We start from the raw sequence: 16,260 nt of genomic DNA, 5'->3' as shown, positions 1-16,260 counted from the left end.
GGAAGTTTGCCAACAGAAATGGACAGGGCAGATGAGAAATACTACCCTGGTTCTTTATGGGGCACTGGAGAACAAAGGAGTTGCCAGATTTAATATTCTTTGGGGAAAATGAACTGTAAGATTATAGTCTCCTGAATTAGCCTTGCAAATAGGATTAATGCTGGATCCCATTTTTCTAACTTCAATGGCACATGTACACACAGCTCTCTTTTCCATACTACTCAACTTCTGACTTGCAGATGAACCACACAGTTCATTTACACATGAGAATATACGCAAATAACTGCTTTTATAAAATCTTCTAAGAACAAAAATAAATGATACACAACTATTTTGCCTCGCTTACCGTTAGCAAATTTTTCTCCAATGTAATACTCCAGTTCAGCGACATAGGTTTTCTTCTCTTTTGTAATTGGATCAATATATGAAGTTGTATTGGTTACATTGAGAAATTCAGACTGATGAGGACTGCAGGTTAGTTCGCAGAACAGGTTTACAAAATTATAAAAACATGATGGGCACCTGAAGAGAGAGTAATTATTAAACATTTATTCCTTTATTCAGTATGTGCACACAAAATGCAGGAATTTTCAGAATGTAGCATTTGCCTTCAAGAACAACTAACAGTTCTTACGGTCCAGATATCAAAGCTTAAATTAATAATGCACTCCTGAAATGTGTAGTTCTAAGAATGATCAGCAAGGGCTACAGCAATATTGAGAACAGAAAAGTTCACAGCATTTCATCTGGAGGAAAGAAATGAAACTACGTAAGCTGCACAGCAGTGAAATCAAATGAGAAATCTGACGCATGCATGCTCAGAGGTCAGTTCTACTATAGGAATACTCCCATATAAGAATGTGTAGGCTTCCAGCCCAAGATTCAGAAACCACCATTTACAGTGCTACCTCGGGTTACATTACCTTCGGGTAACGTAATTTCGAGTTACAAATGCAGCAAACCCGGAAGTGTCTACTTCCGGGTTTTGCCACGTGCGCTTGTGCAGAGAAGTGCTCTATCGTGCTGCGTGTGTCCGCAGAAGCAGCGCCTCCAGATACGGACTTTTCGGGGTAAGTACGGATTCCCCAGGATGTATTAAGTTCGTATCCAGAGGGTCCACTGTATTTAAATTTTAGTATTGTTGCCCCAATAAAAGCTGAAGAAAATATGAACTATAAACAAATATGAGGAAAGCATCACAAAGACTCTTCAGATAGTTCTCTTTTATTGGAAAGAGGTCTGGAGATATTATTAAGCAGAATAAAAATCATTAAAATGCTTAATATTTATATACATTTATTTGACCAACCTTTCTAGAAAGTTGTCTACTAAAATGCATCTCTCTGGTAGCATTCCACCATCAGAGAATGAGCAGAACAACTTCTGGAGCACTTGTTGGGTGAAGACAGACATTGTAATAAAGGCATTTGTAGATATATATTTTCCCATTATATTTCCCAGACAAGTAAATGTCTACCATATTTTCTCTAGTTTATTGAGAAGCGGGAGCAGGGGGGCAAATACCACAAGCAACAGCCAGACAAGTGGCTCCCACATACCTGGAAAGAAACTGCAGCGGGAGCTCCAAGTTGTTTTTCAAAGTCTGAAGTTGTTGTACATCACAACAAAGGCTAACATTCTCATAGAAAAAACCTGGGCAGAGTTCCTTAAGAGAAAATCAAATACACACACACACACACATATATATATATAAATATTTTAAATTCAAGTATTATAAAGTAGCCTGTGATTTTTTTCGTCTACTGCAAGGGTCACACACTCAACTTTAGACAATTGTCCTGGAAAATATCTCACTGTTTTCAACAGCTTACTTACTAACAGGCTTAGAATCACTGTAATAGTGAAATTAGTAATTACTATTTCATACTTCCTTAGTATAACATTACAGAAGAAGAGACTGGTAGATTTGATATGATTGTAATCCTTATGGAGTAGACATTCAAATTAAGAAATGCATATACCAACTACAGAGGCTAAGTTTAGGAAAAAATATGCTTAGTTCTTCTTTCCCATCCCCACTAAAGTTCTTATTTTCCAGTAAAATGGTAATTCACTAGAAACTTACCTGTACCAAATCATAGCCATCTTTCGGCAGTGGCAACGGTGGACCCTTATATTCACAATTGTACCTTTTATCTCCAGAAGCAACTTCACACTCGCCATACCAGATACACGAGTCTGAAAATGCCTACAGAGGAAGAATAATGAATGTTAACTGTGTTGACCATAGGTTTCACACTTGCAAGGCGCATGTTAAAAGTGTCCCAACAGAGGCTGCTTATGAGAATACCATTTTAAATATACCCACAAACAACAGGCATTTCAGTTTATCAACAGGCTGGGGTTTCCCAGATCCCAACACAATGCTTTTCAAGTGACATTACCTCAGAACGACCTTCAACATGATGGAGATTTCTCTTACAGTAACACAGGCTCAAAGCCCTGTGTAGAACTAGTGGTCCCATTTTGTGGATCTTGGTCAATGTTTGCACACACAAATTCCCTAAGAACCGTTGTAATCACTAAGAGCATTTAGTTGGCCACTGTGCAATGTAGGACTAGGTGAACCTTTGATCTGATCTTACAGTCAAATATCAGATGTCAAATATTCAACAAATATGCATAAATGGTAAGGAGTCATTATCAGTTTCAGAGAAAGGTTCTTAGGATGCAAATCACTTTTAAATCTGGTCAAAAATAAAGGCACATCTAGTCCAGCATCCTGTTCTCACAGTGGCCAACCAGATGCCTATGAGGTCAGAAAGCAGGACCTGAGCCCAAGTCTACTCTCCCCACATCCTGCAGCTACCATTCTGAGGCATATTGCCTCTGAAAGTGAAGGTAGAACATATCCATAATGGTCGGCAGTCATTGATATTCTTATTCTCCATGAATTTGTCCAATCCTCGTTTAAAGCCATCCATGTTGATGGCCTTCATTACTTCCTGTTGGCAGCCTTCACTTCTAACGAAATAAATTATATGAAATAAATACAGTTATTTGATAGCAAACACTAGAAAAAGAGAGGGCTAAGAAACAATTTTCTAACATTTATATGGTTTACATAGGATACTCTGGGCCAAGAGCACAGAGCTACATGGGAGGGAGGCTTTCAGAATTGTGTTTGGTTACACAAAAGCATTTGGGCCAAAAATACTCCTTGGTTTCTGCAGTCCCAGAGACCATATACAGACTCCACACTTCTCTTTCCAGCCACCCCCCTCACTGGTTCTGCTTCACACCCAGTGTTTTCCTCCTAGCTGGAATGTGCCCTTGGACTGATAACACCTCTTGCTTTAAAGTGTGTGTAAATGTATATAAAGTAGCATAGTGTACATAGTTTTACATTTGGTGCTCTGTCCACTTTTGTTCTGGCTCAGAAAGAAATGTGGCCTTTGGGCTGAAAAAAGGCTCCTTTTTGAGTCCTTGACTAAAGGACTCAAACCAAGTAAACCTTTACGAAGCAAGCTCAGTCAGCAACTTCTCTGAACTGGTAATTAATGATGAAAGTGTGATCATTCCAGTTTTCCCTCATCAACTTGCAAATGGATTCCCTTTTTTAAAATATCAGTCTTATGAGAATGATGTGTACATACAGGCTGTATTAAATTCTGTGATGAAAGGTATACGGAAAAATCACTAGACTTGCATGAGACAGGCAGGGAGAGAAAGATGTGCAAGGCAAAGACTTCTGATGTCTCACATGCATCATGTGACAGTCTAGTGACAACACTTTATCCACAGGGCTGAAAGGAAATGTGCTGTCATCGGCATCTTTCTCCTATCTCATCAAGAGACTGGTGTTCTCTTGCAACTCGAAACAACAGCTAGAATGACTAGCAACACTGTATAAAGTTTAGAGGGCTTATAAAGTACCAAGTCCCTGGCTGAAATATTATCAGGCATTGGGAACCTTATTCAAGCCGCTTTTCCTTCAGCTTCAGCTGCTTTCCATCCCCCAATCTGCAATAGAAGAATATTAATGCTGATCTTCTTTATAGGATTTTTGCCGAATATTGGAAGTACTTGTTCTTGAAATGTTATGTTAGTACTAAATATTGTTAGCAGACTTTGCTATTAGTTATCTTCAGTGCTTTCTTTCTGGGGAGACACAGGGGTGTGCAGACCCCTAAACATTTTGTGAATCTAAGTTTGGCCTCATTGAGGGGCAGTATTTCGATATGAGTAGGAAAATGAGAGTATCCCTAAACTTTGGTTTTTTTTAAAAGAAAAAAGCACTGGTTATCTTACTGGTGCAATACATATAACAGGGATGCTTATAATAGTTATTTTCAATCAATTTTCTATTTTCTGTTTGAATTTGCATTTGCAGGGTTTCATGCATTGTATCTTGAAGAGTAATACTTTTAGTAATCTTAATACAGTAAAAGCTTAACTGAGTTTTTTGTCATTAATACTTTGAAACTTATAAATTTCTGGAAGCTTTTTTCATCTATAGAGGGATCTACACATACGAGGTTAAAGATTAGATTCCACATTTTTTTTTGGAAAGACTTCCAACAGTTTTGTTGTATGTAATGTACTTGGCTTACAAGGACAGATTGCCAGATTTCTGTTTAGCCTTGACTTTGTTCCCTTACAAAAATGAACTTTTGGAACTACACTTTGTAGAATTATGTCTGTTCTCTATTGCTTACGATTATGCATCAATAGGGATATGCACATCATATTTTATGTATTTATTATATTTATAAACCTTACTTAGTTATAAAATGGAACAAGACACTGTACAATATAAAAATGGAATACTACAGTCGTAACAGTAAAAACATCAATGGAAACTGAATCCAGGGCAGCTTTTTCAGTAGTGGCTGCACTGCCACTTCTGTTAAGAGAGAAGCACCACTCTCTTACACATGCCCTGAATCTACAGTACTTTGGCATATGGTTCGTTGTTGCAGAACTAGCCTTAAGTGAGTGTAGCTGCCCAAGTCTGAGGCATGAATCAGCTGGTTGCTAGGAAACGTTTTGACTTAGCAGCATGGAAAGCTCAGGTTCTGCTCCTCATGTCAGAGCTGCAGCTCTTCAAACCAACTGGCCAGGTGTGGAAAGAGGAAGACAATTCTTTTTTGGCTGTTGATGTCGACGCACTCAAGCCTATATATTCAAACCATCTTGTAATCTTCAATATTACAATTCTTAAAAGGAGAATATGGCTTTTCTGTGTTCCCTAAATTCAGCATATTATCTTCTGATTAGCACCTCTCCCATTCAGGCCAGATAAGTGGGTTAGGATAAGATGGTGAACAGACTTGCAGGTGTTGGTTATATAATTAGACAAATGTCATTACAAAGGTCATGCCACTTAGGAAGCATTCAAATCAGCCTTTTCTCATTGGTGATTTAAATTGATTTGAATCCTACCCATTTATTACTACAGTGGTACCTTGGAACAGAAATCGCGCACCAGCAGCAGCGGGAAGCCCCATTAGCTAAAGTGGTACCTCAGGTTAAGAACAGTTTCAGGTTAAGAAAGGACCTCTGGAACTAATTAAGTTCTTAACCCGAGGTACCACTGTATACTGAAGGCATCTGATGCTTATAGGCATATAACAATTCATTATAATTAAATTATATCTTTAAAAACCCTCAAAGCACATAAAATTGTATCTGTCATTTCTTCCCTCCTCAAATTGAACATGTATAAGAAACAATTACACAAAAGTCTCTCATGTATACCAGAAAAACACCAGCTTCTTTTTATAAATCATTCGCCTTTTTGACAAGAACTGAGGCACTATTGTTTAGGACTACAATGTTTCTCTTTGCAAGTATTCTTGGAAACGTTTCAGCTACTGCAGACTTGAATTAATGATAAAATCAAAAACATTCTCTCATATTTGTTGCTGTGATTCAACTATCACCCTATGAAACACTGAGATTTATCTAAACCCATTTGAACCATATGCAAAAATGCCTACACTCAATTTTGGAGCATTACATCTATGGATACTACCTGCTTTCATTATTAGTAATACCAAGATGCATGAATGAAAACTATGTGAGATTTTTTCCTTAAGTTCCATTCACATACATCTACTTTTAAGTGGTTTATATTAATAGAAACTGCCACAAATTACTGTGCACATCTGTTAGATTGGGGACACATAAAATTCATAGGGAGGCTACCAATGTGAAACCTTTTTAGTTCTCAGTTGCAGCTTTCCTTCTTGACCTGAAGCACCACTTTAGCTAATGGGGCCTCCCGCTGCCACTGCGCCACCGGAGCACGATTTCTGTTCTCATCCTAAAGCAAAGTTCTTAACCTGAAGCACTATTTCTGGGTTAGTGGAGTCTGTAACCTGAAGCGTATGTAACCTGAAGCGTATGTAACCTGAGGTACCACTGTATTTTTATATATTTTTTGTGTGTGTGTGTGTGTGCGCGCGCACTCACCTACCCACCCCGATATATACTATCCTACACAAAATACAACATATTAGCTTTATTTTCCAAGTATTTTGCAACTTTGAGTGAACATGGAAAAGGCTTTAACACAACATATTAAACTAAAAAGGGTTGTTTATTTGATTAAGTTTTGAGGAGGCTAGGGCTACAATTCTATTGAAACAGAAAAATAAACTAATAAATATCATTAATAAGTTATCTCAGACCATTCAGAAGGGCAACAATTCAAATGTAACATCTGATGACTATTAAGTGGTTACATTATTGAGTGAAATAAGGTAAGACGGATTGCCAACTTTTCCTCCTAACCAGACTCCTCTTTAATGAGATTGCCACTGTGAATGTTAGAGATATTCCACAACCCCATCTCCTTTCACACTTAACTTCTAACCTTTTGGCTTACCTGAATTATAAATTCTTGAAAATGAAGTATTGGTCTGGAAGTGCTCCCCCCCCCCCGCCACATCTCCTCGCATCTCACATCCACTCCCAGCTCCTTCTCTGTCCCATTGCACAGCCATGCTGTCATTTTCCAACTGACCCTCTCTGCCCACACTCATTCTTATTCCACCCAACATTCCACTTAAAACTTTCTCACAATAGGTTTGTATTGAGCATATGAAGTCAAACGCCTTAGGAAATACCATTGACTAACATAGTTTTGAAAAGCTCTTTTTGTGACCAAACTACAAACATATTGCACAACTCACAGCACATACTAGACATTCCTCTTAACCTAACACAACAAACCATTTCCCAAAATACAAAATATAAATGAAGATTCCCCCCCCAAAAAAACACCATAACAAAATCTATAGAATAAAAGCACCATCAGCACACCAATGTCTCATACCATTAAAAAAAAAATTCATTCAAAATCATTTCTCATCCTTTCTACCCAAAATTCAGCATGGACCATCATCTTTTACACTGCCAAGTTTCCAACCAGTCTATTGAAGCTTTTTCTAACTACAAACCATAGAATGTACTCTCCTATTGTGATCCTATAATATTCAAACACACCAAACAGCTACTTCAGACATCACACCATATCATGGTTTTGGCTAACCTGAATTTAGAATCCAAATCATAATTAAAGTTTCCTTGAAATCGAACACCTAGTGTTGGTTCTCCCTCATTGCACAGTAGCACCCAAAGACCAAGAGATGGTTGTTGTTCTGTAATTTATCCATGCAGACATCATACCATACCCTAGTTAAGATTCCTTAAATAGGATTTCACACTATGTGTACAGTGAACTAGGCTCTTAATACCAGCTTAATGCCTAAGTTTAAATTTTGAATTTATGCAAAACCATCCAATTTTTACCAAAAGAAGATGGCTCATAAAATGGAATTTACCTACATAGAGGTTACCTAAATTAAAATGTCACACATTTTGGTGCTCACACAGCACTGCACAGTGCCACTGCAGGAACTCTCAAAGGTTAAAACACCCTTTCAGCTCACATAGTTCAATACTGTAGTCCTCTAATTTTAGGATACACAGAGACACAGCAGCTTCCCACACATCTACTTGACAGCATTCCTTTCCTAAATCATAATCAGTCCCACCTCCCAACAGTAGTGCAATATTATACCAACTTAAAGCATACATTAAACTTACTCCCACTAAACTCGACAGAAGCCCCACTCCCTCCTCACTCCGCACACCACCCAGCTAAAGAGAGAACTATGTATGCTTTCTTGAGCAACTTGAAGGAAAGGTGGGATATAAATGTAATAAATACATAAACAAGGCGGTAGAATTGACTACACCACTTCAGAATGCTGTTCAAAACTACCATTTTGCAATCTTTTTCTATGTGAACGCTCCCGGCTAGTAGAAAAGTAGCACACCAGGAATAAAAGTTATATCTTAATACTTGCAGGGAGCTTCTTTTAAGGCAGAGGAACATTCCAAATGATCTCCATCTGCAACTTGAAGCAGTGCACTCTTTTACTTCATTTTGCAGAAAGGGGCCCTGTTGATCACTAAGCTCCCAACCTATTTAAGCACCTAGTATGAACAAGGAAAAGCTGTGCTCAATACAGGTACCACTATTTCTAAACACTGTATACTCCACACGTCGCCACTATGGAGAAATTATCTTAAACACCCTAGAATGAAGCATACCCTGTGGATATGAGCTTAGTCTCTAATGTATAATATTTTCCAAGCAGTCTGTTTTGATGCCATGTGAGTGACTACATACAAGGCTTAACAACTTTAGTGTATTTTTCCTGGAAGTCAAACACTTCATGCTTGGTAATTGTTTTTAAATAATTCAATAAAGTTTGGATGGGGGGAGGATAATGGTGGCCAAATATGCATATCTTAATTCTTTCTTATAAGATAAAGGACACATGGCAAAGAACAGTGCATGTACTGTCTCAATGACATAATGTGCCCCAGTAGCAGTAGGTAAATCTCACATCTCTCATACACAACTCCAAAGGAACACTAAGGCATGTGAACGGTTTGTTGAAACTGCTTATATTCATTATGATCTCTATGGGTAGCCGCAAGCCAGTTCCACTTCTTTCCATGCAGGCCACTAGCAAAGCCTACAGCAGCAACGATCAGTAGGAAACCAGCTGCTATTCTGTAGAGTTGCCACTTTTCTACCTCTGGTTTCCTGTGCCTCTTAGATATGACAGATAGGAATACAGTGGTACCTCGGATTAAGTACTTAATTCATTCCAGAGGTCCGTTCTTAACCTGAAACTGTTCTTAACCTGAAGCACCACTTTAGCTAATGGGGCCTCCCGCTGCTGCCGTGCCACCGGAACACAATTTCTGTTCTCATCCTGAAGCAAAGTTCTTAACCCAAGGTACTATTTCTGGGTTAGCAGAGTCTGTAACCTGAAGCATCTGTAACCCAAGGTACCACTGTACAACAATGGTAGAAATAACCATCATGCAGATACAGTAATATGGAAGTTGCATCTATTACTCCAATGTCTGTCATTCAGCATTCAATGACACATCTGCTCAACCACGTCTATGCTCTTGATGGTTAGTGTCTTACCCAAGAAGCAAAAGAGAATGTGTTAGGCATAACAAAGGTTTATCATGTCACTTGGAATAAGCATCAGAAAGTAAAGAAAATACAGGAAGTTATCTGTGCTATATTCATCAGGTATCCAAGAGAAGAGCAACGGAGAGCTGTGACTGCTCTTAGCACAACTCTTGCGAAACAAGTCCACTGAGTACTTCTGCATTGTGTCAATGCAGATCATATCCAAACAATGTATCACTGCCAGGTGTGTTAAATGTGAACTTCTCAGACTTTCAATTTTAAATAATAAGACCTAGATTCCTTGGGGAGTGGAACTGAAAATGAGATTCTTAGGACTCAACAACCACTGAGGAGTCCAGTCAGCCAAAATAATGGGTTATGGATGTCTAACTTCACTTTACTGCTTTGCATCTATTTGGCAGCACACAACTTGCTTTTAAATTTGTAGCATCAACAAAAGTTTTGAATGCAAGATACATCTATGAATAACAGCAGGTTTACAAGTAAGTATTGGAACTGTAAGAAACCATTTATTGCAATATTATGAATGTCACCTAGTTGCTTGAATAATAATGTCTGGCAAATTACCTAACCCAGGTGATTTCTCAGTCTTGCTTGCACAATAACGCTACTACAGTATTCAGACAATTAGTCATTTATGCTGCTTTCACCCAGCCATTTTTTCAACTACAAAATGATTTACCACTCTTTTCATGACAAAACAGACTTCTCATCACTGAATTTTTTTTTAACAGCTGGATTTTGCTATTTTACCGTGGTGGACCCTGGGGTCTCAAATTTGACACCCTGTGCTATGCCAAAATTTGGTGCCCTTCTGCCTCTCTCACTCCATTCTAGTTGCCACGCCCCTGATGGCCCCCCTGAGGCTTTGCACTCAATGTGCTCCCCTAAAACTACCTGTGGGTTTGTCAACATTCTTACAGCAGAATAGGCTCACTCCAGTCTCCCTCCTTTGCTCCCCTATATGCTTGGAACTGCCTCCCAGAATACCTATGTGATGCCACCACTTACCTTGCATCAAAGTTTAGATTGCAAGCTCTAAAAGCCTGCCCTCTTTTACACTGTGAAGTACCACACATACCCCTGGTGCAAGATAAATAAGACCTGAAACGAACTGTAGGCTGCAATCCACAAGGGCCTGCAATCTACAATACACCAATTTGCTCTCTGCAACAGGCTCAAGCACTTCCCAAGGAAGGGTGGAAATTGCCTTACACTGGGGGGAGGGGGGAGGTAATCTGTACTCCTCAGGATGTCCTTGCCCACCCCCACCTCACCCCGCAGCTCCAGCCTGCATAGATCAGGAGAGAAGTTATGGGCTGGCAATGTTTGAAGGCTGCAAGTTCCCCACCCTTGACCCGGCTCTGAAGATGTAAGCTTCCTTTTACAATTAAAGTGCTTGACATAGAGACAGCAACGACTGACTGCCCGTCCTAATTTTAAAGTTCTCGTGACCTACCGCATCCCTTTGCTCCTCCATGCCAGCAAAGCAGAACTCTTAACCAGAACTATCTGAAGCTGAACAGATACCTGGGCCAGCTGCTGTTAAAGCAGAAGTCTTACCCAGACGGATCTGGAAGCAAGTCCCACAAAACTCAACAGGAGTTACTTTCGAGTAAAACAGCATTTTGCCCAGAATTGCACCCCAAAGTCTCTCCCTACCCACCTCCACCCCGGGGTATATTTTCTTACTAATGCTGCTAAGGTCGGAACCCACCAAACCCCCAAGAATTCATCTCGAACCCCCCCCCCCCAATAAACCTTTTCTCATTACACAGTCAGGGACCTTTAGACAAGTCTGTGAGGGGTCTTCCTCTACCCCAAAATGTACCCACCACCACCACACACACCCCTAGCCCCACGCCAGCTTTATACTCCTCCACCCTGAAGGCACCCTCTCCACTCACCCGGCCGGGCAGAAGCGCCAGCAAGAAGAAGGCGACGGCGACCCTGAGGCCGCACAGCCCGCAGCAGCCGCCTTGGCCGCCTGGCCCAGCGCGGCTCCCCATTCCCCGAGGAGCCTCCCGCTCGATTAACTGTGGGGCTCCGGCAACCTGCGAAGTCGCTGGGCGGCCAACGTAGTCAAGGCGGGAACTGCGACTGAGGCGCTTCAGAGACGGAAGGCTCGGCGGTCCCGCCCCTTCCTCCGTCCCTTCTCCTCGTTCTCCTCCTCCTCCGCGAGGGGCGGCGCTGAGATCTGAGGCGATGTCGGAAAGCCGCTTCGCCCGCCGCCAACCAAAGCGGTCGGCGTCGCCTCAGCTCCGCCTTAGGCCCAGCCCAAGTTGGCCGCCTTTTCCTGTGAGGCGGAGCTGCGGCCCCGTCACGCCACCTGCGCGCCCGCCCAAGAAACGCGTCCGGCTGCCCCAGGAGTAACCTGTTTCTCTGGTGCCGCTGGAAAAAGTTTGTTGCCGTCCCTGAACGGGTTAGGCCGCAATCCAAGCTATGTACGCTTTACATGGGAGTAAGGCTTCAACTCGGTAGGGCCTGCTTCTGCGCTGACGCGCCCAGCGGGAATTCCTGTTTCGCCTTTTGGAGTTTTAAGAAAATCCTGCTGTAATCTGTAGGCTTTCCCTCCTGGCAAGCGTCCTTGGGTATTGCGCCATGAAAGCTCATAAATGTGTTGGGCGTCCGTCCAGGCATATGTTTGTAGCTCCAGTTTTTCTTCGATTTGCTCCAAGGTTGATTTTATGGCCCTCTCCGTTTCAGGTCCCTATTCCCAGCCTGCAGCCTCCAAACAGAAAGTGAGAGGTGCAAGATTTTGCCCTCACTGGACAGGCAAGGAAGCATTTCAAAAGCCATTTTGCACATGTTCAGTGAGACTCTTTGAAAGTCCTTTCTTCCGAAAAACTCTGCACGTTCTCAGAGGCACTATGCCTATGCATTGCCAACATTTTTCTTAAACAAGGTGCTATGCTTTAATAGATCTCACATATCTTATTAATGCTAAATTGTTTTTAATGTCTCTTTTTTTAGCTGTAAGCCACCTTGAGACCATCAGGGGAAAAGGTGGGATATAAATAAACATAATATTAATTGGTATCTGAAGAAGTGTGCATGCACACAAAAGCTTATACCAGAACAAACTTAGTTGGTCTATAAGGTGCTACTGGACAATTTTTATTCCCCCCCCCCCCGACTGCATCAGACCAACACAGCTACCTACCTGAATCTATAATATGAATTATAACTCCTCTAATAAATGTCGCCAAATGTCCTTTTAAAAAGTAGTAGGGGGGCTGAACTGGGATCTAAGTTTCACATACAATGTCAGCCCAATTCAGACCTAGAACATTGAAAACAACCAAACTTCTTTTTTATTCTGGCACTTCTATGCCCGTAGTTGCTTTTGTTCATGGTTGCTAATCGTGTGGTGTGCTTGAGGGACCAACATTGCAATGAGTCAAACTATCTCATTTTTATAACAAGTCTGTGAACAATGGGTGTGTTTGTCATAAAGCTGTGCTTTATTTAAAATGCGTCATTTCTTGAGGAGCCTAGATTTATTTCTTCCCAATGTGTTTACGTGTCTGCCCCATACTGTGTATCTTTGTGGGTGAGGCTCCCACTGAACATAAAGGTAACTGGATCAATGGCTGTGGATCTCCTCATTCACATTTTTCAGCATCTCTTGATAAGGAAGCGATAAGACAGTGGCTGCCAATGCACGTCTTTAAATCTGACATGCAACTCACCAAGCATCCTCCCAGGTAAATGTGCATAGGACTGTGACTCTAAGTGCACATTCCTCTTCATAAAAGTACTTCAGTTACGGTAATTACCGTAATCCCATTGTGCTATATCAGGTTTTATCAGCCATTGTGATAGTATGGATTTTGCTGGAGTTGCAGCATGGATAAATTCAGCCCAATATGTTGTTGCTGTGGGTGTAAAATGTCTGTGTGTACTGCTGACATGAAGTGGCCTGACAAGTGTTGTAATTGTTAGAACTGGGTGACCAAAGCTTCTAATCTATAAACTTGTTTGTAATCTGACTCAGGAGTGGAGGAATGAGTAATCAGGAAAGAATATCTCTGTCAATCAGCGGTTCCTATGGGAACAAAAATGTTTTGCAACCTCTCTTAGAGCCAGCTGGTGGTGAAAATATGAATTGCTGAAAAGGTAGATGAGGGTCGATTGTGATTTTTTGTTTTTGTTTTAGGGCAACAAAAAACTACATTAACAAGGAACCAAAATCATCCATTTTAAGATATTCTACACAGAATAGAATGCAGCCCGCAGTGATCCAAATGAAACTACTGTCAATTATGCTGCTCAGGAGACTTCATTGGGAACCAGACCACGAGTCAGTTAGCTATGACTAATTTTCATGTTTAGATGACTTGCAGTATGGCTGGATGATAAACCACAGCCAGTTACGCCCTTTTTCTTTTCTTTTTTAGAAAAGCTCATTCAGCAGCTTCCTTTGGCCCAGTTTCTTTCATGATTTGTAAATCACTCTTTTGTGATTCATAAGCAAGTTTTCATTTTTTAAATTACCAAATGTACATAACAGAAGCATAATATAGCACTTTAAACTACAGATTAATAATATTATTAATACAGTTTAAGAAATATTAACATAGTAACATTAAAATAGGAGAATACAGCTCCCAAACTTACTTAAAAAACTAAAGAGTGGGATGCTTACTCTAGGGAATTCCCACTTGGGTGAATTATTTGTGAGTGGAACAGATGTGTTTTCAATTATATGCACCAGTTCACTACATGAAACCACTAGCTGAGATGCTTACTTGCAGGTAGATCGGCTTGAAGGTAGGTATGTTGGGATACTGCAGCAAACAACAGGTGGGGCACTTCGCTCTTAGCTTGGTGTTTAAAGTGCAAATTAGGGCACTTCTGCAAGCCACACAAGTATTCAAAAGGAGGAAAGTGACTCAGGCTACTGACAAGGGTGTGTGTGTGGTGTTTCCCCATTAATGGTTCCCCATTTCTAGAATGAGCTGCATTTATTTCCCTCATTATCAACTTCCAGAAGGCATTAAAAAACTTTCCTGTTTACCAGGCATTTGATGGCTGAAATATACTGTTCCTAGCAACTTTGAATTTGTTAGCTGTGAGTATATATGGTTGTTTTTAGATTTTTAAATTTGTATTATTTTATGATTAGTGTTTTTACCACCCTGATCTCCTTTGTGAGGAGATTTAAGTTCAATAAATAATAATAAAACATGCTGTATTGTGTTTTTAATATTCAGTTGGAAGCCACCCAGAGTGGCTGGGGAAACCCATCCAGATGGGTGGGGTATAAATAAATTATTATTATTATTATTATTATTATTATTAATCATCCATCCAGATATTTCAAGGAAGATTGCAGGATACTTTTCAAGATACTGACTTTCTCATAATGGAAATCCAGAAGTGGATGAATACCAGAAGTGGGTTCAAGTTTAGAATGAAATTTCAAAATAGAGTAGCTGTTAACAGAAGTAGGTGTTAGTAAATCAGGGAACTGTCCTATTCAAATAAAGTTTCTATTAGATTCATATTCAGTCTGCATACTAAACGCCTCTCAGCGTCTGAATATAAAAAAGCTAAGACAAGCTAAGCATTATTTTAATTTTAATGATTACATGGGAAAGTAATCTGAGGAAAGAAACTGAATTGTACATAATTTAGCAAAGACACCGCACTATGCAAAGGCATGAGAAAAATAATACTGAAATGGGAAAATATTCTGGAGCAAGTTCCTATCTCTACACTATCATGTATTGCTAAGAGAAACAGCTACATCATCTTTAGTTAAACTGTCATGAGCGAAGTCCAACTGCTGTTCAAACACTGCAACATTTTGACAGTACAGTGGTACCTCAGGTTAAGAACTTAGTTCGTCCTCAAGGTCCGTTCTTAACCTAAAACTGTTCTTAACCTGAGGTACCACTTTAGCTAATGGGGCCTCCCACTGCCGCTGCACCATCACCGCCCAATTTCTGTTCTCATCCTGAAGCAAAGTTCTTAACCCGAGGTACTATTTCTGGGTTAGTGGAGTCTGTAACCTGAAGCGTCTGTAACCCGAGGTACCACTGTATCCTCTCATTTCCTTTGGCAATGTTTAAAGGCAGAGAGATGTTTCTGTGGGTGCTTCCACACTTGAGGTGGAATTCAGCATTGTACTTGGGCAAATGTTCTGTCTCCACAAGTACTTCAGCTTGCCAAACAGAACAATCCCCCCTCTTTTCCGCCTGTGCACTGCACTGGGGGTTCTCCTGATCCCATCCACCCCAAGGCAATTTCAGGGGATGGGGAAAGCAAGTGGGAATCCTTGCCCAGGGCTTCTGCTGCCCAGTATTGTTAGGTGAGTCCTGCCCTATGTATTTACAGTACTCTGAAATTGCCACTCTTGGTTAACTCACTTTTTACAGGGCAGCTGCATGATATCGTCATCAAATAATTTTGCTGCTCTTTCCTCCCTGATGCATGCTGCTTCTATCTTTTCTCAAACCTTATAAAAAATACGACAGCATTACTTTTTGATTGGTATTTTCCTTCCTCTACTAACATGGCTGTGTTATGCCCACTAGAGTGCATAGAGCATAGCTGGATGTATGTATGCAAATACAATCCTCTTATCTCCAGAACTACAGAAGTCAGTTGCAATTCTGCACATAGCTTACAGTGAAAAGAGACATGTCTGGGTAGAGAGAACAAGAGGTGGCCAGTCTGGAATCAATTTACACTTTAAGTCACTGGAAGGAAATGTGATTATGATATTTGATGTAGTAAGCACAGCTTAATCCAAGCTCATG

At 40.5% G+C, this 16,260-nt stretch overlaps 1 protein-coding gene across 2 annotated transcripts in view; it reads right to left on the bottom strand.

Moving 5' to 3' along the window:
• The window catches only part of NPC1 (NPC intracellular cholesterol transporter 1), a 42,148-nt gene extending 30,114 nt beyond the window's left edge, over positions 1 to 12,034 (bottom strand). The window contains exons 1-4 of one of the 2 annotated variants that reach the window (XM_083748733.1): positions 11,401 to 12,034; positions 2,087 to 2,209; positions 1,560 to 1,666; positions 347 to 522 (exon numbers count right to left, since the gene is read on the bottom strand). In XM_083748733.1, the coding sequence (XP_083604859.1) occupies positions 347 to 522; positions 1,560 to 1,666; positions 2,087 to 2,209; positions 11,401 to 11,502 (508 nt within the window). In that variant the 5' untranslated portion in view covers positions 11,503 to 12,034. The remainder of the gene's footprint in view (positions 1 to 346; positions 523 to 1,559; positions 1,667 to 2,086; positions 2,210 to 11,400) is intronic. The other variant, XM_083748734.1, reaches the window with a different exon arrangement.
• Positions 12,035 to 16,260: the final 4,226 nt, after the last annotated feature.

Source organism: Podarcis gaigeae (assembly GCF_964106915.1).
Source record: "Podarcis gaigeae genome assembly, chromosome: 7".
NCBI classification, from domain to species: domain Eukaryota; kingdom Metazoa; phylum Chordata; class Lepidosauria; order Squamata; family Lacertidae; genus Podarcis; species Podarcis gaigeae.
This window is presented reverse-complemented; position numbering and strand designations above follow the sequence as displayed.